Below are 20,858 nucleotides of genomic sequence, written 5' to 3'. Positions count from 1 at the left end.
CCATCACATGATTTGTTATCTGTGATGTTATCTGTATTTGACCCACATAGGAAGAGATTTTGTGTGCAACATGTCCAATCCCAACAAGAGTCAATTAATTCTGAAGTATACTCTGATTTTAACTAGACTATTTTATTAATCTTTTCCCCTGTATCTAAGGATGATTTATAGGTAGTGCCCTTTTCTTTTATTTCGATCAGAGATTCTGAATATCTAATGGAAACCAAACACTGTAGCAAAATAGATTTTGTTTTGTGTTTTGCTTTTTGTTTTGCTTAGCCGGGTTTTTTTTTTTTGTACTGTTTTGATTTGTTGTGCTATGCTTTGCTCTTTTTTTTGTGTTTTTTTGTCTTTGCTTTATTTTATAACTGCCCTGTCATTTGTACATATACATTTATATTACGCCTGATTTAGGTCTGTCAATTAATACATTTAATTGTGATTAACATTTTATTTTTTTGTAGATGACACTTTAACACATTCGGTTTTCACTTTCTTCAAGTTTGGAGGAGGATTTTTTTTCTCTCTCCTTTGTTTCATTATTGGATTTGGCAATTTGTGTAGATTCCATTATTAATGCAAATGTATGCAAGAATGTTCTTTCTTTTATTCACACACACACACAAAAACAGGTTCTGTTTTCTCTATCTGTATCAGAATGCCTAGAGAATGTAAACAGAACTTGATGCATATACGCAATAATTCAATAATAAAAAGAACTTCCTCGACACTTTATAGATGTAATCTTACATATGTAAAAAACATTTCCAGTCATTTATTTTCAATCGTTTTCACGTTTGTTCCCCCATAAACAAGCTCACTCTTACCTACCTTTGAATGGCATGACATGAGCTGGATACACACATATTCTGAGCTGAAGAAAACAAAATGTAAAAATGTTGCAAACCCACTCAGTATTCCTCTCACTGCTTTTGCTATCGAATGCTTCTCCTGAGGTTAGACAGTGTGAAATATCAGGATCTATTTTTAGTCTGTGTATGACAGTATTTTTGTTCTCAAATCCTCAGCTTGTAAAATGTATAGTGCCACGTGTTGAACGTTTTTTTTTTGTTGTTGTTTTTTTTGGCTCTTGAATGAAGATATTAGTGTCCTTATTTAAATAAAAATACACTAATTTGTGGCAGAGCAAAAATTCAACAACACCAACAATTAAGTCATCAGATTACTCATGAAATAATGAGAGTCCTTGAGAACTTTTGTTTTAAAACAGATTGTGTGTGTGTGTGTATCGTCGCTGTCGGGCGCTATCGCTATCTCCAGTTTGTCATTTAAAAAAAAATTCTCTTAAATTATTATTATTGGTCACCCTTTACATCGTTGTAACTGCATTGGCTCCTCAAACTGTCAGTCAAACCTCATAACTCCACACACTTCTATCGTGAATGAAGTGCCGCACAGTTTGGACCGCCTCTGCTCTTTTGCAATTCAAGGGTAAATAAAGAACTGGGCCCGTATTCATAAAGATTCTAAGAATCCTCTCAGAAAACTCTTAATTTAGCTTAAAAACTTTTACGTAGGAGTCTTAGCTTAAGAGCGATTCGGGACCGACCTGAGAGCAACTCTGAGTAAGGAAAAGACAAAAACGTTCATCTTAGTGAGGAGGCGGGGTTGACCCCGTTGCTATGTATGGCACAATCTTTTAAAGATTGTGATTGGTTGGTTGTCCAAGTCCGCCATGTCTATTTATGTGTTGGTTTGAATGTTGTTTTTAATGTAACAAACATGGAATCAAAACCAAGAAGGACGAGAAATCCCGACTGGACAGAGGAACCGTGTTTACTGTTAGCCCAGTTAGTGGAGGAACACAAGGCTATCCTTAAAGGAAAATTCGGGCCGGGTGTCAATCTATAGCGTCTTATTAACTCACTGTCATCCATTGTCTGCAACACATTTCTTCTCCCTCTTCATCTTTCTGCCATTTCTCCTCTGCTAAAGACACTCTTAAACCTCTTAAAAGTCCTCGTCCGTACTCCTAACAATTTTGACCTTAAGACCTCTTTTAAGGGTTAAGATACTTTCTGAATTACTTTTTTCTTTACTAAGAAATGTGGCCGTTTACTCTTAAAATGAAAGAAAAAATCAAAGAATTTTCTTAGAATTTTGTCACTAGGAGCTACTCTTTGCATTAAGATTCTTTATGAATACAGGCCCTGGTTGTTTGAATAAGTACAGCTTTTTCTTTACTCAAGAAACAATATATTTATAAAGGCTCATATTTTGAGGAGTGGAGAAGAGTGTCTTAGTCATGGATTTGTTGTCGAGTCATAGCCAGAAGGCTACTGTCTTAAATGGCATGTGCGTAGTACTTCATCTTTTAGAACATGAGATTTTGGCCACATGACCGAACAAACTTAGCGCCCACATAGCTACGATAAACTTTATAACCTGTAAGTTGATGAAAAAGCACACGCACGTCACACACACACACACACACATTTGACATTTGACAGGTCGGAAGTATCAAGTAAGACTAGGAAGTCATTTCCTTCGTTGAGCATGGCACGTACACCGCTCTTGGGGTTACTCCTGGCTGCCTTTGTTTGTGCAAACCTTGATTAGTTCCCTAAGGCTCTTTCTTTATTTTTAGTTAATTTTTTTGTTTTGTTTTTTTGATTGCGGCATATATGTAGTTCAAACCACATGCTCAGCTTCTGCACAGCAAGACTATTAATTATGTAATATTCATCATATATTTTCTCCTTTTTCACAACACAAAAGTAGATGTATTCCAGCTGGGGTCCAGGGGTCCACAAGGGTGTCTGGGAAATATTGAAGTCCAAAAAAATTGTTCACAGTTAAAATGCTACTTTAATTAAATGTTTATAATTATATAATTAAAAATGTTAAACGTGTTTATTATGTTTAACTCAATAATAAAGCACATTTACAGAATTTGATAATGTTACATTTTAAATTATATGATTAATTGCCATTATTTTGTTCTGTTGACATCCCTAGTTTTAACAGAAATAAATAAAGTATAAATCTGCATTTTATTTAATGAAAGAAACCTCTGTAAAACTGCTTTGTATTACATTGACACTGAAATATCATTAATAAATATCAAAGTAAAGATTTTTCAGGTAGTTAAATGTGTCTTTATGCATGAAAATATATAGCTTCTTTTATATTTTAGAAAGGGGGATCATCATACTTGTGGGTTCTGGGCATCAAAAACTAAGAACCCCCCTGACTCTTGCTGTGACAAAAGTGCTACTGAATGTAAAATTGATATCAGAAGTACATTTTCCTCTTGGTTTCAGATCATAGTGGGAGTCATCCTCCTTTACTACCTCCTGGGAATAAGTGCCTTGATAGGGGCCACGGTCATCACCCTCCTGGCTCCGGTGCAGTACTTTGTGGCCACCAAGTTATCAGATGCACAGAAAAGCACATTGGTGAGCTACTTTGTTTATTTTCTTGATAACATGAAACATCCAGTGACTGTGCAAATACAGATTTTGTTCAAATACAAATGATATTTGTGCAGTAAAGCCAGAGTTTATCCAAATGATAAGCCTGTCAAATATAGAGATTCTAATGTATTGTAACTAATGTATAATTTATGTGACGGCCTTAGGAGTATTCCAGCGAGCGGCTGAAGAAGACCAATGAATTGCTGCGGGGTATCAAACTCTTGAAGCTGTATGCCTGGGAACACATCTTCTGCTCAAGTGTGGAGGAGACCCGCGTCAAGGAGCTCACTAGCCTGCAGACCTTTGCCCTGTACACCTCCATATCCAGTAAGACACCTTAGCTTTCACAGTTACCTCACAGAAGAATAGGACGCAGAGCAAACATGTTTGTTACATGGGGTGATAGATGTCATACAGGGTTCTTAGTCTTAACTATTATTTAGGGAAAAATAGCTGTTATTGTTGCTTCAAATGAGACCTATTATGCAAAATTCACTTTTACATGGTGTTTGGACATAAATGTGTGTTGGCAGTGTGTGTACATAACCACCCTACAGTGATAAAAATTCACCCTCTCCTTTTTTTAAATCCCCATAAATCATAAGCAGTGTCTCCCAACGATCTGTTTTCAAAATGCGGCTTTGGTGACGTCACTAAAGCCACAGGCCCCGCCCACGAGTGTTGACAGACACTGCCGTTTTAACATAGAACCGCCCTGATCGAGTTCACAGTGAGTTGAGAGTTGTACACATCCGCCATTGCTGCAATGACGAGGATGACTCCCAAGTGTTGTCGGTGTTGTGTAGCTAGATGTATTAATTCACATAGCTCTATCTATTTACTCCCGAAATCTGAGCTGCTGAAAACGAGGTGGATAAATTTTGTTTTTGAAGAAAATGCTCCCTCAACTCTACCAAAATCCGTTTAAGTCTGCTCGAATCATTTTACACCGGACAGCTTTTTGAATGAGGCTCAGTATAAAGCAGGTTTTGCAAAAAAGTTGCTCCTGAAGGATGCAGCAGTGCCAACTGTTCGTAATCCAGCTACACATCTAGAAGTAAGTATTACGCGTTTGTTTTCCAAATTGCCTTTGAATTTGTTAAGCTCATAATAACATGTTAAACTTTTATATAGTTTGTGATAGCATGGGATAGCACCATGAGTCCAGCTATGTTGTTATTTTTATCGCGCTGATAGTGGAATCTTTATTTGTAAAGGACAGCACATCAGACCAGAGCAGCCAAACAAGAGATATTGCTTGCCAGACAGACGCAAAAAAGTCTGAAAAGTGGGGCGGGAGCAGCAGCTCATTAGCATTTAAAGGGAAACACATTAAAACGGTGCGTTTTTGCACAAGCCCAAATTTGGCAATTTTAAAATGCTATAAAAAAAATTCTGTGGGGTATTTTAAGCTAAGACTTCACATACACACTCTAGGGCAGTGGTTCCCAAACCTGTCCTCACGGCACCCCAACACTGCATGTGTTAACCCATGTGATAATGAGCTGATGAGTTGAATCAGGTGTGTTTGATTAGGGAGATAAAGAAAACGTGCAGTGTTGGGGTGCCGTGAGGACAGGTTTGGGAACCACTGCTCTAGGGACATCAAATAATTGTTTTACATCTTGTGAAAAGGGGCATAAATGCACAGCAACAATTTTGCGAGTCTCGTTCGGCTCACGATTTATTAAGCAGACATGTTCAGTTTAATAGTGTCTGTTCTCTAACTGAACTAAATGCAGGGATTAAAGTTCTCCGTCGCTACGACGGATTTCCGTTAATTGCAGCGAGTCTATGACGGATATCCGTCAATTGCAGGGTTCCCGTCTGTCCTTATGTCTTAAATTAACTTTTCATAATTTTAAGGCCGTAAATAGGCTTTCATTTCGCAAACAGTGTGATAAATGTCTTAATTTTAGTTTGAATAGGTCTTAAATTAAGGAAAGATGATGCGTATTCACCCTGCTGAGGGGGGATGTGATAAAGCCTGGAGTGGAGCAAAAGCACGTTCCTCTCTCCACTCTAAGCATTCTGTAATCACTTTGCTCATGGTCCACTCCGGTTTTTCAATTCCCGCTCACGGAAAAACTGCTCCCTGGACCCTGTTCACTCAATCTTGTCAGGCGAGGCTACAGCTCGTTTGCTGCGGTCCCATGATAGAAAACAGAACGCGGGTCAATATTGGTCGTTTCTCAATACCAAGTACGCAAACTTCGGACTTGCGTCCTTGGTAGTTCGGACTTGCCAAGTTCGACTCAGGAGAACAAACTCCCGAGGACGAGAGGACGCTGCTAACAGCGCGTTCTTGATCGCGTCACTCAGCACGCGGCCACTCCGGTTATCAACTCTGCCTTTTTTCATCAACACCACTGTGCCTCTTTTCTTTTATAAATGAACATAATTATTATCATAAACATATAAATGGCCACACAAATGTGGTTCAGGCAACGCACATTGATTTATCATATAGTTATAACAACACGAAATATAGCTAAAACACAAACCTGCTTCTTTTTGTTTTCATTTTAAAAATATGAAACATTATTTATCATTAAAACTGACATTTAACAAACAGACAGGGTTGTATCGTTTTATTGTATTATGCGTACACATACAGTGAAGAGAATGCATAGTAATATAATATTTTATATATTTTAGAATATATAAAATTACACAACCATGTCTCTTTTTTGTTAAATGTCAGTTTTAATGCTAATATCCCGTTCAAAAGTAGTAGCCTAATAGGTAGGCTATAATAAGCTATACAATGAGAAATAAAGCAAACAATTCAATTAAACATAAGTCAGCTCTGTAATAGGCTACAAAGTTAAAGTTAAATATAGCCTACATAATAAAGTTATAAAACTTCACTTTGCCCTCAGCCAAAACAATTTGCCATGGCACAAACTATATATTAATATAGTTTAGCATTGTTTGGTCTCATAAGATAAATAAAAACATGCACTGAAAAGTTATGTAGATGGTTGATTATTTGTCAAGATAAGTAATTGTTTTTCATAGATTAAAATAGCTTTTAAATTACTCAATATTAGATCGGTTTTAAACATCTTCCCTTAAAACGCTATTGGTCTCGACTATTTAAATAAAGTTACAGGAATATGACTTGGCCTGAAAAAAATTTCAGTCAGAAGAATTTTTTTCACTTTAATCCCTGTAAATGATTTTATTAAAAAAATAAAATAAATAGACAGTGGGGGGTGGTGCCGCGGTGGGCAAGAGATGTAACTGGTGTTGCTTCTGAACACCGGTAATACCGGTAACACTGACTATTGTAGCAAGCCAAGTATGTGTGTGTGTGTGTGTGTGTGTGTGTGTGTGTGTTCACAATCAGATGCAGTAATGGTAAGGAAAGGATCTAGGTGCAGCTGTAAAAACCCTCCTCAGTTGGACTATTGTTTAAAAAGGACTAAGGAAGGAGGCCTATGTGGGGGACGCAGAGCAGGGACAATGGTCAAGCAGGGCCAGGGTGGAGAAGAAGGTGGGAGGAACCAGGGTGGAGGCTGAGGCAGAAGGAGCCAGGGTGGAACACCCAGCAGCAGTCGCAGGACGACGGCCCAAGATGGAGTCGAGGACAGGAGGAGCTATGTAGAAGGCTTGGTCAACTTTTTCAGGAAGACGTGTGACGAGACTGAGCCCATGGTGGTAGAGACCCAGGCAGAGCTGAAGAGCTGATGGGACCAGGCAACATCGAAGCTCCTGGAGGGCAGGGAGGAGCCGCAGAGACGAGCAACTGAGGTGGAGCCGGGGCGGTAGAGGACTGAGGCGAAGGCGGTGCGACCGAGGACCAAGGTGGAGCCAGAGGGAAGGAGAAGCCAGACAGAGTCGAAGGGGTGGAGGGATGAAGCGTATCTGAAGGCCCAGAAGTCTGTGGCGCAGGCAAACCAATGACTGTTGTAGGGATGACGGAGCCTAAGGGGTGAGGTGCCAAGGCGGAGCCGACTGGTCTGAGATGGAGTGAGGGGCAAGGAAGATCTGGAACATCGATCCGGTCAACACTCGGGGGCTGAACTGGTGAACTCGAAGCACCAGACGTAAAAATGGAGCCAGCATGGGAAGAGCTGAAGGGCTGAGAGGAGACAGTGGAGGATTGGGCAGTGCAGACAGGAACTTTAAAAATAATTCTTTAGGATAATACAGGACAGACACATTACTCAGGGATATCACTCTTGACAGACACGGAACAGGCACATTTTCACTGAACGACCATCTTGGCCGACATTGGACTGGCAGATACTTCACATTAATCAGAAACAGGAAGACGAGGCCGGAGTCAGAGGTAGGGCTGGAACACAGATATCAACAATTCAGTGCTGGGTGAGGTAACAAGTTTAGTGCAGGGTGACAATACCGTCAGGTTGCACTTGCTCTCAAAGTCCATTAATTGCTCCTTTAGCAGAACTCCCTCAGGGACTAATGATGTAGCCGGCTCTCGCACATGGTCAGATCGTGGAATTGATCAGCTCGTAGATCGTGGCTCAAGATCCCCATCTGCGGTGGGCTCTGGCTTAGTTGTCGCAGGGTTGTTGGCTGTTGTTGGTGTCCTCACTGTCCACAATGTTGTTGGGGGGTCCACACTGTAGCAATATCCAGTCAATGTAAATATGGAGGCTCCCCTGAGGTCCCTCTCCAGGCAGGCATGCATGAGTTTGTCGATTTAAACCCGACCCGTCGTTGAAGATAATGAAGGGGACCAGGTACCTCTGCATATGGGCCTTGACGGATGAATCTCCCTGGGAGAGGAGGAATAGTTTCACTGCTGTTAGATCAATGGTAGGTCAGTTCATATGTCACAATCGTTTGCAATAATGGCAAGAAAAAGGCAAAGCACTAAAATCAAAAGACACTCAACTAGAAGACACAAAAACCGAACAACCGGGTAAAACGCGATGAGAACTGACAATGAACTGAATGAAACACAGATAGATATGCATATACCTATATATATATATATACACTCACCGGCCACTTTATTAGGTACACCTGTCCAACTGCTCGTTAACACTTAATTTCTAAGCAGCCAATCACATGGCGGCAACTCAGTGCATTTAGGCATGTAGACATGGTCAAGACAATCTCCTGCAGTTCAAACAGAGCATCAGTATGGGGAAGAAAATTGATTTGAGTGACTTTGAACGTGGCATGATTGTTGGTGCCAGAAGGGCTGGTCTGAGTATTTCAGAAACTGCTAATCTACTGGGATTTTCACGCACAACCATCTCTAGGGTTTACAGAGAATGGTCCGAAAAAGAAAAAACATCCAGTGAGCGGCAGTTCTGTGGGCGGAAATGCCTTGTTGATGCCAGAGGTCAGAGGAGAATGGCCAGACTGGTTCGAGCTGATAGAAGGGCAACAGTGACTGAAATAACCACTCGTTACAACCGAGGTATGCAGCAAAGCATTTGTGAAGCCACAACACGCACAACCTTGAGGCGGATGGGCTACAACAGCAGAAGACTCCACCGGGTACCACTCATCTCCACTACAAATAGGAAAAAGAGGCTACAATTTGCAAGAGCTCACCAATATTGAACAGTTGAAGACTGGAAAAATGTTGCCTGGTCTGATGAGTCTCGATTTCTGTTGAGACATTCAGATGTTAGAGTCAGAATTTGGCGTAAACAGAATGAGAACATGGAACCATCATGCCTTGTTACCACTGTGCAGGCTGGTGGTGGTGGTGTAATGGTGTGGGGGATGTTTTCCTGGCACACTTTAGGCCCCTTAGTGCCAATTGGGCATCGTTTAAATGCCACGGCCTACCTGAGCATTGTTTCTGACCATGTCCATCCCTTTATGGCCACCATGTACCCATCCTCTGATGGCTACTTCCACCATGTCACAAAGCTCTAATCATTTCAAATTGGTTTCTTGAACATGACAATGAGTTCACTGTACTAAAATGGCCTCCACAGTCACCAGATCTCAACCCAATAGAGCATCTTTGGGATGTGGTGGAACGGGAGATTCGCATCATGGATGTGCAGCCGACAAATCTGCGGCAACTGTGTGATGCCATCATGTCAATATGGACCAAACTCCCTGAGGAATGCTTCCAGCACCTTGTTGAATCTATGCCACGAAGAATTGAGGCAGTTCTGAAGGCAAAAGGGGGTCCAACCCGTTACTAGCATGGGGTACCTAATAAAGTGGCCGGTGAGTGTATATATATATATATATATATATAGGCATATACTGTATATATCTATTTGATAAGTATTTATCAAAAATTATTTATACTGTATAAATATTAGGGCTGTCAAACAATTAATCGCGATTAATCGCATCCAAAATAAAAGTTTGTGTTTACATAATATATGTGTGTGTACTGTGTATAATTATTTTAAATACATAAATACCCACACATGCATGTGTATTTAAGAAATATTTGCATGTATATACTGTATATAGACTGAATGTAGCCTATATATAATGTATATTTTATATAAATATAAACATTTTATATATAAATAACATATTTTTCTTAAATATATACATGTGTGCATTTATATACAAAATAATTATACACAGTACACACACATATATTATGTAAACACAAACTTTTATTTTGGATGCGATTAATCGTTTGACAGCCCTAATAAATATACATTTTAATAAATATCAAAATAATGTAAATATTATAATTCTATAAATATCAATACATATTTTAATAATAACACTATATTTGTAATAATTTTGTGTATATAAAATATGTGATGTTATGATATTTATGTATATAATATATATTCATTTATATATATTTTTTTTAAATAAATATTATATAATTGTTTATATTTTTTCATTATTTGACAGATTGATTATTTATTGATTATTTATTTTATTACTATTTTAATGCTAAAAAGCCCATTCGATAAATCATAGATAGATAAATATTCCAAATGATTTTCAACAAGTTGTCAGGGCTCCTCTGTCAAAGTCACCTTAGTTTGGACTGTTTTCATTCTCACCGTTTCCCCTGCCTTGTTGTCATAGTTACAGTAACAGTAATTTGATTTTGTCACTCAGTTCTGCTGTGTGTCTAATCATCTTTGTTTGCCTGTGTATTTAAGTTCCCTTGTTTCTGTTAATCACTGTCTGATCTCATCTAGTGTATGGTTGTGTTGGTTTGCTGTTCTCCTTGTATGGATTTACCTGTGGATTTATTAAAAAACTGCCTACTACTTTAATCTTCATGTTCATGTGCGTTAACATAGCTCGAGACAGAAGACCCAGAAGTGAGAAACGCTAAGCGTTAAAGAATTTTAGATGTTTTCGTTAGTTTTTTGGCTTTTTGAATTTTTTCTTCTTTTTTTTTTCACCAAGGACAATCTCTCCTTTTTGTTAATATGCCTTGAACAAGGGAACCATTCCCTCATGGAACACCTCTCACATCTATCAAACTTCCCGGATGACTGCCTCTTCACACTTCTACAAATGCGGCCTGAATACCACACCAAAAGAGCAGTTGTCCGGGGAGGGCCCTTGGGGAGCTTTATCGATTATGTGGAGTGGGTGCTGGTATCCTGTGGATCATTGCTGACCATCGGACCAGCTTACGATGACGCCAGCCCCACTCACAACCCAGTGCCCAGCCAGAGACCATCCCGCTACGAGGAGCGAACACATGAGCCCAACGCAGACCAAGAGCCCGCCTCCGCCGCGATGTTTGGGCCCGTGCCAAGAAGAGCTATTGAGCAGGACTACCCTGGAGCCTGAGCTAGCCGCGTCTGACCAGGTGTGCGAGCCTGCTGCACCATCCATCACCGTGTGAGCCCTCGGGGAGTACGAGGGTATGGAAGTGAGCCCCGCCCATCCTGCCGCCACTGAGAGTGAGAGTCTATTGGCTTTAATGTACTGTTGTTTTGTGTTTGGAGAGTTGGATCCCCTGTCTCCTCTAATCCCGCCCGACTTCTAATCGTCATCATGAGACCCGCTGGTACTGCCTAACCTCCCTCTCCCACCTCCTCTCCAAACCACAATCTTGGAATTAATGTCTATTGTCAATTGACCGTTCGCAAAAGCCACGCCCCCTAGTTATTGTTGCTACGCCCGTCAAACAAATGGTCAAACACGACCAGCGCCACAGATTGCCATGACGGGAAGAGGTGCGTCAGTGACCTTTTTTGGAGCAATACCTCCGCGATATCCTCCAGATCGAGGCAAAAGGGGTTACTGTATGCAGTGGAGGGATATATTCAAAATATAAAAATACGCAATGAAGGAGACACGACTACTATCGAGCCTAATAATGCTCTCAAGCTCTCAAACCGGTCTCAAGCGAAATCTGAGAAACCCCATGACCTGTAACGTTACCTCAAATGCAACCAGCACAGCCTTGAAGAAGATTCTATAAGCTGTTTCAGTGGCTAATTGTTTGGAGTTAGAAATATATAACTCGCGCTGCATATTTAGTAATTTTGCCTCAGATACAGGATTATTCATTCGCTTTAACAAGCAGGTTGTTCATTACCACGGCAACCGCTTGCGTGTCATGCTGAATGCGATTTTCGTGTTTAAAAAGTAACTATACATAATAGACGGAAAGATGCAGATAACCATACATTATTTCTATTCGTTACGATATTGATATGAACTGATGTTGTCAAGTAAGTTAAGCTTCATGCGTTCCCCGTTGCGAACGTGCACTCCTCTAACGTTAGTCTAAACTGTAGTCTACAGGTGCTGCTGCTCATTTCCCCCCGAAAATATCATGTTAACAACAACACTTTAGAAAACGTACTTCCTTTGTGGATCCTCTTGATCTGCTTTCTCCATGTGTCTTTGACTAATCTCATTGTCTCAGTCTCACGCACGCTGCATGCGAGTTAACCATGTTCGACACATTTAACTGGGAGTGGGGCCGTCCACACTGTTTTTATCCATTGTAGGCACCGCACACGTTGTGTTTTCGCCTTTTGAAACGGAAAGAACACAACTCCTCCAGACAATCTCTCGGGGTATCTAGTGTCCGATTTACAAACGCCGTGGGCGCACCGCTTCACCATCTTGCTTGGAGTCAATGTTTGACGGACCTGCTCACATAGTAACGGTTGCTATGATGTGTGATTGGACAATAGCCGTTTTGGGGGAGGGGCCTGCGAACGGTCAATTCCAGTGCTTCTCTTCAGTCTCCTCTCCAATCATCAGCCACTCCTGCCACCCAGTCATCACTGTCTCCCATCAGTCCCTCAGTACCATCCCAGGATCTCAGTGGTGTGGCAATACCTTGTGCTTGCTATGAGCCACATCCTCCTGGGCAAGGGGAGTCCGTTGCTCCACCTTCAGCCTCAGAATGCTCCAGTTCACCTTGACCCATTGCCTTGGCTCTTGCACCTACACTCCTTCCTGCCTTGACTCCAGCAAGGACTATTGGACATTCAACCTCGCCGGGCTCCCTGGGACCACCGGCTCCACCTGGGTTGGACATCGCACCACCTTCGACATGGACCTGCGGGCCGTCTACTGTTCTCCGGCCCTCCACCCCTACAGCTTCGGCTAGCTCCGCCCTCCCTCAGGCTTCACCTCTGCCCTCTGGATCCCCGTTTCCATCTTGGGGGGTCGTCGGTGCGGCTCCGTTGCGGCCTCCAAGGTCTTAGGTGTTTCTACACTACATCGGCTCTTCGGCTGCATGGTGGGCTCCACCTTCTGTGTTGCCATCGCCTCTGGTCACAACCATGGTGCTGTCTGGGTGCCTTCCTCCATGGCTCCTCCCTCCGGCCATGGATCTCAGTTCTGACTGTGGCCTGGGTCATCACCTGCCTGTCCCTGTTCAAGGCTATTCATTGGATCACACCACTAGTACCACCCTCAACTTTCCCTTTGATCCCTCTCCCGGACTCTTTGTCCACCTCTCCTCCTCCATTTATCTGTCGTCGCGAGACCACGCCTTTCCAGGAGGAGGCATAATGTCACAGTCACATCAGTTTGGACTTTGTTTTTGTTCTTACCGTTTCCCCTGCCTTGTTTGTTGTCATGGTTACAGATTTGATTTCGGCGCTCAAGCGTGTCTAATCATCCTTGTTTGCCGGTGTATTTAATTTCCCTGGTTTCTGTTCTTCCCTGTCGGGTCTCGTCTGTTCTATGATTGTGTTGGTTTGCTGTTGTCCTTGTATGGATTTACCTGTGGATTAATTAAAAGACTGCCTACTACCTTCATTTTCGTGTTCGTGTGCGGTAACATAACTCAACCCATGACAATAGATTGCTGGGAAGTCAAAACGCATTATGCATAGAAATAATAATGTTATTATACGATTCTTATAAAAAAACGTTTAAGAGAAGGAAAAACAGAAAATACATCAATATCTATGCATGGGTGTTTTTTTTTTTTGTCAAGCTTGAAATTGCAAGCAAAACATCAACTAACTTTTGAAAAAAAAAAAGAATGCTAAATAACCTAATAAATGGATGTAAAAAATACAGCTGAAACTGAAAACTACACAAAAAAGAACTGAGTTCTTAAGTGGAATATGACTCTTTAACAGTGCTGCTCTCTAAAGTTGTTTTGATTTATGTCAAGGTTACGCAGTCTTTCAACCATAAGACCGGGTTTGTTCTCTGATCTTTTTTTTCGCTGCATTTTTTTTTTTTTGCGACACTGGCAATAGAAGAAGGACTGTGTTGCTCAGCAGGAGAACATTCTGCATGCATTGGTGCCAAGAGACACCAGGTTCATGTAACATTCAATTTGAATCAATATTCTTCAATACTGGTATTTTTGCAGAGGATCACTCATTTTCTTTTGCTCTTTTAAAAGATCTACAGATTTCAATTCAACATATATTCTACAATGAACAACAGCTAAGTTAAAGAATCACTAATGAACTCAACAAGAATATAGCAGAACATACTAACCTGGAGGCCAATAGAGGACACCAAAAACCCAATTCTCCCATTTTCAGCAGAAAATGGGCATACCCTGGCAGACATAAAACTTAGTTGTGGAAGGAAGTCCCATCAGTGTGATTAAACTGTAGACCCACAGCAGTACATAGATAGCAGTAAATAAAATAAAATAGCTGATAGCTCGATGCAGCAGAACTAAAAGGAAACAATCATTTTGACAGTATCATCACGGACCCTGTAGGTACTGTGATCAAAGTTATTTCTTTTTTTCTGAAAATGTTGTAGTGGATTGAACTTGTCAACCCATTGTAGACTCAAATGAAATTTAGTTCTAATGGCATTTCTGGGTGTCATCAGTCCTTCCCAGCACATAAAGGTCATATAGGTGGCTCATCCCTCACAGCAGAGAAATGGGCCATGTCAGCAGGTTTGACTCCAGGCCATTCCTTCTATACACACTGCTATATACTAGTTTGGTTCGGAGGCAATGAGCAAACTTGCTCAGAGGCGAGAGATGATGATAGCTACTACAGTCTCTGGTTAAATGTCAGGGACAGTTCAGTCTCTATAGAGCAAAATTCCCATTATTTTTTTCCATAGAAATATTGATTTTGAACAATTCCATAGAAACCACTAGCTCCAGAGTTATTAATAGCCTGAAGTGACCACGTACTCCTATGAAGCATTCAATGAAATCAATGAATATATATATAAGCCGTGGCTTGTATCGCAGGCACTCCTACTAGCCACTTTGGCGGGTTGAATTTTATATAATATCCATTTTTTTTTGTATTGTAGTCTTTTAAAATGGCTTCTGAAATAATAAACTTAGTGCAATAGTGTTGTCAAAATATAGATTTTTCGATACATATCGATACTGAAATATCTGAAACTCTTCCGCAGGATACACGATACCAGCTGCGTTTTTTCGCTCTCTAATCTCTCCGACAGGTAGTTGACACACAAACCCGCTTTCCCTCACTTACTCGTTTCATTTGTTCTGGATGAATATTGTTGGAGTTTCAGTTTAAAAAATATATTTAAAAATATATATTCAAATAGAAAACAGTTATTTTAAATTGTAATAATATTTAGCAATATTACTGTTTTTAAATAAATGCAGCCTTGGTGAGCATAAGAGACTTCTTTCGATAACCCCAAACTCTGAGTGTATTTATACATGTACAGTATAAGAAGTGAAAAAGAGCTTTCAGTAGCTGTCAGAGTCCTAGAGCCAAAAGCCACAACTCTTTCAGTAACATCTGGATGAAACTGGGTCAAAAACACGTGTAACTGAATCTGAAGCATCTCAAAGAATAGTACGTGGTGCTGAATCAATGTGGGCCGGTACAGGAATGTGTCAACACCTCAGAAATGAAGTACCTTTGAGATTTATAGTTGTCAGCTATGAGGGATTGTAGGGATTTAAGATAGTCCTTAGGGTACTAATTAAGACCTGAACAGACATTCATGAGTTATGAATGCGGTCAAGTCTAATTTAATGGAAAGTTAAAGTGTAAATTTGTGAGAACAATAGCAGGAAACATGCTTAAACCTCTGTCATATCGGTTCCTTAAAGTAATGGGTTTGCAGCAAGTAGCTCTTACTTATCAGCAATTACTTAGTAGCAATTACCTAATCAGATTCTGGTATTTGTTCATTTAATTTCGACCAATTTTGTTAATTAACTATCAAGATTGATTAAATTATGTCAGCAGCCAGCTGGCAAAAACATTCTGCAGATACAGCATCCCTTACTAATCAGCAGCTTCTTGAATGTGCACTTTTTGTATGTAGCCAAATGTAGGATTCACTCAACTGTGTCCCTTCCAACTCAAGCTGTTTAGAAGAGCATTAATGGAATTGCACTTTTCACTATAGGTTGGGAACTGGAAGTCGGGCATGATTCTGTATGCAGGACTCACTAAAAAAAAAGTTGTGTCCGTCCGTCCGTTCTTAAATAAAATTTGACAGAAATACATTTGTGACTAGACGGAAATTATACATCTTCATGTCATAATGCACTTTTCAATCTGACAGCATAAGATCTCCAAAGTTGATCTCCAACATTTATGTAGCATAGCGAGATACTATATTTTATTGTGCAGTTTATTTATCAATGACATGTAGGGCCAGATTTACTAAACAGGGCAAATTAGTGTGTGAGTGCAATTCCAAAATGGCGCCGATGGGAGTAGAAGGTTGTGCGCATGATTTACTGACGCAGCCGGATCATTTCCATAATGACCAACGCAATCTACAAGGAGCATCAAATTAGTGTCTGGTTTAAGAGTAAATCACCTTGCGTGATTCAGTGAAATACTCTCCTACCATAAATTTCTCGTCTGAAAGGGACACTCCTACAAATGCATATGCAATAAGCTCAGCCGCAAAAATTGTAATTAAATTACATTTAATTTAGCTATCAGAGCTGTAAGAGCAGATGCATGAGCTGTACAAGTATTTGAAAGCATGTAGAAATCCTCTGAGCTTTGGGTCAAAGATTATGGAGAAATAAATCATGCTTACGGGTATCTGGCGAGCCATATCTCAGCTTACAACGCTGATAGATCATTGTCAATGTTCTTTATTGAAGTGACATGCTCACCAGGGCACTGGAGAAATGGTGGAGAAGCTGTACTATACATCTCAACATGTCTTTACTACATAGATGTATATGACACGATCTATATTCTACTGAGAAATTACTAGGTACTAGTATATCAAGTTACAGCACATGAACGCATGGATAGAAAAAGGCGAAGATAGACAGATCAGTGCGTTCACTGACATTTTTATACCTATCTGCATCTTATTTTGCAAATGAGCAACAGTGTTTTTTGTTTGTCTTCACAGTATTCATGAACACTGCTATTCCCATTGCAGCGGTCCTCGTTGTAAGTATACAACATTTAGTCTGATGTCTGTTCATATTGAAACTGTAAACACGGCAGATGAAAAGATCACCTTTGTTTCAGACGTTCGTGGCCCATGTGCATCTGTCGGATGATGCGGACCTGTCCCCCGCTGTGGCGTTCGCCTCCCTCTCGCTCTTCCATATCCTGGTCACTCCTCTCTTCCTGCTGTCCAGTGTCGTGCGCTCCACCGTCAAAGCCCTGGTCAGGTCAGTTGCATGCTATTGATACAGGATGAGAAAAATTACATGAAAATTTATTTAAAAAACGCCACAGTAGGTTTTGAAAAAAGCCTAAAGTAAAAAAAAAAAGTTTTTTTTTTTTTTTAAATTGAAGAGTTTATTGAACCTTTAGACAAAATCGTTGCACAAAATTGCAACAAAAGAAAAGCACACACATATGCAAACCTTTATTTTTGTTTTTGATATCTATTTGGCTGAAATTCTGGTAGCTTGTAATATCAATGAGATCTTTAAAACGGTATATAGACTACTTGCATAAAATGCATATAACTATCAGTTGTCACTCTATATCTCCCAATAACAATACTATATGTATTAGTAGGATGATATTTAAATGCTTAGTTTTATGATCAAACTCTGTAGTTTCAAAACAGATACAAGAATGCAATACAATGATGAAACATTCCTCAAAAATCGTATGTATCATATTTGATAGCCTACTCATGTTTCACCATTATAAAGATCTCACAGCAAAAAGACACGTGAGCCACGAGCAAAAGGGGGACGTTTAAGAATTATGCTTAAAGGCCTTTTACTTGCTAAAAAATGATAAAACTATCAATCAGATAACAGAAGGCATGCATTAGATTGTGTACAACAGGTTTTTCAGCAGTTTTGATCATGTTGATCATTTAGAGGCCTTAGAAATGTGTGTATCAAGTAGGCTTTATATGGTTTAACATTAAAATTATTATTTATATTTTCCTTTTTTTATAACAGACTCCTTCTGCTGAACCAATTATGGTACAATTTACTGCTTAATTTCTGTGCGGTGTTGTGCGATAGCAAATCTGATATACAGCCCACAACATGGGTTCAGGTTTTATAGGTTTTAATTAACCACCCAGGAATATAATGAATGATTTCTGTGTGATTCTGGTGTCAGTGATAAATCACTTCAGATCGGCCGTGCGCTGTGTGCGTTTTCCTTTCTCATCGCCGATAGACTCTCCTCTGAAGACGGAAATGTGTGTCTGTCTGTGTGCCTCGGGTTCAATCTCATCAACCCAATGATGTGGAACACATTTTAGAGAGTGCAGGCTGTATATATAGTGTACAAACAGGTCATAAATCAGTGCTGTTTTTTTCGGCATGTTGGATCGTGGTGATAATATTTCAGAGTGGAATTGACTGGCAGACAATAGGCAGTGCAGATTTTCTCACATTCCCTTTCAGTAAATGGAACTATAAGTTAAACAGAAGTATACGCTTTGGAAGGGTTATTTTCTAGGAAGGGTGATTGCCAAATAAGAATTTTGGCAGTTGATGTGACTGAATATCACATGACATACTGTATTGTTTTCTTTTGGCCAGCGTTCAGAAGCTCAGCGAGTTTTTCTCCTGTGATGAGATTGGAAGTGAACAGGAGCCCAGAGCAACTATTCTACTCAATTCAACCAATCACAACAAGTATCAAGCCCTGGTAAGTCAAGGCAGCTCACCATAAAAGCACCATGATACAAAAGCTTGTTTAATAAGTAGATAAATGTTAGTTGGTTGGTTGGTTGGTGTGTTAATGAAAATGCGACTTTTTGTCTGAAATTTGTTGCATTCTTGATGTGAATAATATAAATAAATGATTATTAAATGAATACATACATTTATTTATTGGTAAATATTGTATTTAATAACAAATAAATTAAAGTTTTGATTTAATAAATAAACAAATAAATTGATAAAATGAGAAGATGATGGATGGATGGATGGATAGATAGATAAATATTTGTATAGAATATTTGTTCTTGTTATGAATAGGCCTTGAAGCTTATACTGCCACGCTTTCAGTAATCCAGCCATATGACTATGACTATACATTATTTATGTTTGTAACATCATAATCCTGGTAGGCCTGGAGAGGTTATCACTGTTGAAGAGGATGTTCATGCTGAGCTTTATTAGATATGTTGTTTTTCTCACCTCTGTAAAGCCTCTGAAGGTGGTGAACCGTAAGCACCCTGTCAGAGAGGACTGGAACAGCTTTGCCCTTCAGAGCGAGCAAGAGGACGAGCCGCTGGCTCTGGAGGATGAAGATACCTGCATCAAGGCGAGATGGGTTATTTCTGCACTCGAGCAGTAAACAAGAATTTCAACTATGTGAAGAGCCCTTTGAGAATAAGAATAACGGTCAGTCTCCATTATGTCCATTCTAGATAACAAGTGGATATTTCAGCTGGACTGATGGAACCGCGACGTTGTCCAATGTGGATATTAAGATTCCTTTTGGTAAGTCCTGTCAAAAATAAATCTACATGTGCTGGCAATGTTGAACCATGGCACTCATATGGCTTCGAATCTGGCTCGTGCTATCACCTGATCTACTAACTTCAACCATAAATGAAAATTCGACATTCCAAACTCATATGGAACACAATAGAACAATAGATGTGCTGTTTTACAAGAAGAAAAAAAAAGATGATTGCTTATGCTGTTATGCTCCAAAAGCACATGAAGTATCATAAAAGTAGTCCATTTGACAATATATTCCAAGTTTTCTAAAGCCAAGTGATATTTTTTTTTGTGGAAAAGAATGAAATTTAAACCGTTTTTTGTGGAAAACTATCCCCTTCACCACTCACCACCCTTCACCAATCTTCAGTTTGGGTGACTTTGACTCACAAATGTGTTTTGTTGCTCCATAAAATCCACGTTTCTTGATTCTTAATTCATTCTCTCCGCAGGCCAGTTAACTATGATAGTGGGCCAGGTGGGTTGTGGGAAATCATCCCTGCTGCTGGCTGCACTCGGCGAGATGCAGAAGATCTCTGGCACAGTTATATGGAACAGGTGAGAACTTCTGGAGCGCTTGGCAGTGTTAGACACTAAAGGCCCATTCACACCAAGGACGATACCTATAACGAGAACTATATAGTTGTAATAATCATTCTAATTCTATGATAATAGAGAAGTCCACACCGCAAGTACAATGACACAGAAAAACGCCTCGGTTACGGATGTAACCCTCGTTCCCTGAGTAGGGAACGGAGACGTTACGTCGGATGACGGAGAATGGGGGTTTCGCCAGAAAGCCTATCACCTTCGAGTATTAAAAAACGAGCCTATGGCAATGAAATGCCATGGGTCTGCGGAATTTGCATAATGTATCTCCGCCTCACCGCGTGAGTATTTAAGGAGAGACACCTGCAACAGCAGATCATGTCTTCGCTGAGGAGCCGAGACTGAACTCAGGCGTCGACCCAGCGGTACAGCGGAAGTGGCACGGAGACGTAACGTCTCCGTTCCCTACTCAGGGAACGAGGGTTACATCCGTAACCGAGACGTTCCCTTTCGTAGTCACTCCGAGTTACGTCGGATGACGGAGAATGGGGGTCCCCGTGTAATCACGCCACCTTCACAGCTGTCTTCCAGTGCCCTGCGAAGTCTGACCTCCCTGTCGTGATATA

The 20,858-nt window shown here is 40.3% G+C and overlaps 1 protein-coding gene across 1 annotated transcript in view; it reads left to right on the top strand.

Annotated features, from left to right (window-relative positions):
* Nucleotides 1-20,858, top strand: part of abcc8 (ATP-binding cassette, sub-family C (CFTR/MRP), member 8) — a 104,946-nt gene that overhangs the window by 21,000 nt on the left and 63,088 nt on the right. The window contains exons 10-17 of the mRNA XM_056252131.1: nt 3,285-3,419; nt 3,602-3,764; nt 17,157-17,197; nt 17,279-17,424; nt 18,772-18,880; nt 19,385-19,501; nt 19,608-19,680; nt 20,136-20,241. Coding sequence (XP_056108106.1) covers nt 3,285-3,419; nt 3,602-3,764; nt 17,157-17,197; nt 17,279-17,424; nt 18,772-18,880; nt 19,385-19,501; nt 19,608-19,680; nt 20,136-20,241 — 890 coding nt within the window. The remainder of the gene's footprint in view (nt 1-3,284; nt 3,420-3,601; nt 3,765-17,156; nt 17,198-17,278; nt 17,425-18,771; nt 18,881-19,384; nt 19,502-19,607; nt 19,681-20,135; nt 20,242-20,858) is intronic.

The sequence above is a fragment of the Rhinichthys klamathensis genome, unplaced genomic scaffold (assembly GCF_029890125.1).
Source record: "Rhinichthys klamathensis goyatoka isolate OS25496 unplaced genomic scaffold, OSU_Roscu_1.1 h1tg000092l_1, whole genome shotgun sequence".
Taxonomy (NCBI): Eukaryota; Metazoa; Chordata; class Actinopteri; order Cypriniformes; family Leuciscidae; genus Rhinichthys; species Rhinichthys klamathensis.
The sequence above is the reverse complement of the archived record's forward strand: the minus strand, read 5'-3'. Positions and strand labels throughout refer to the sequence as shown.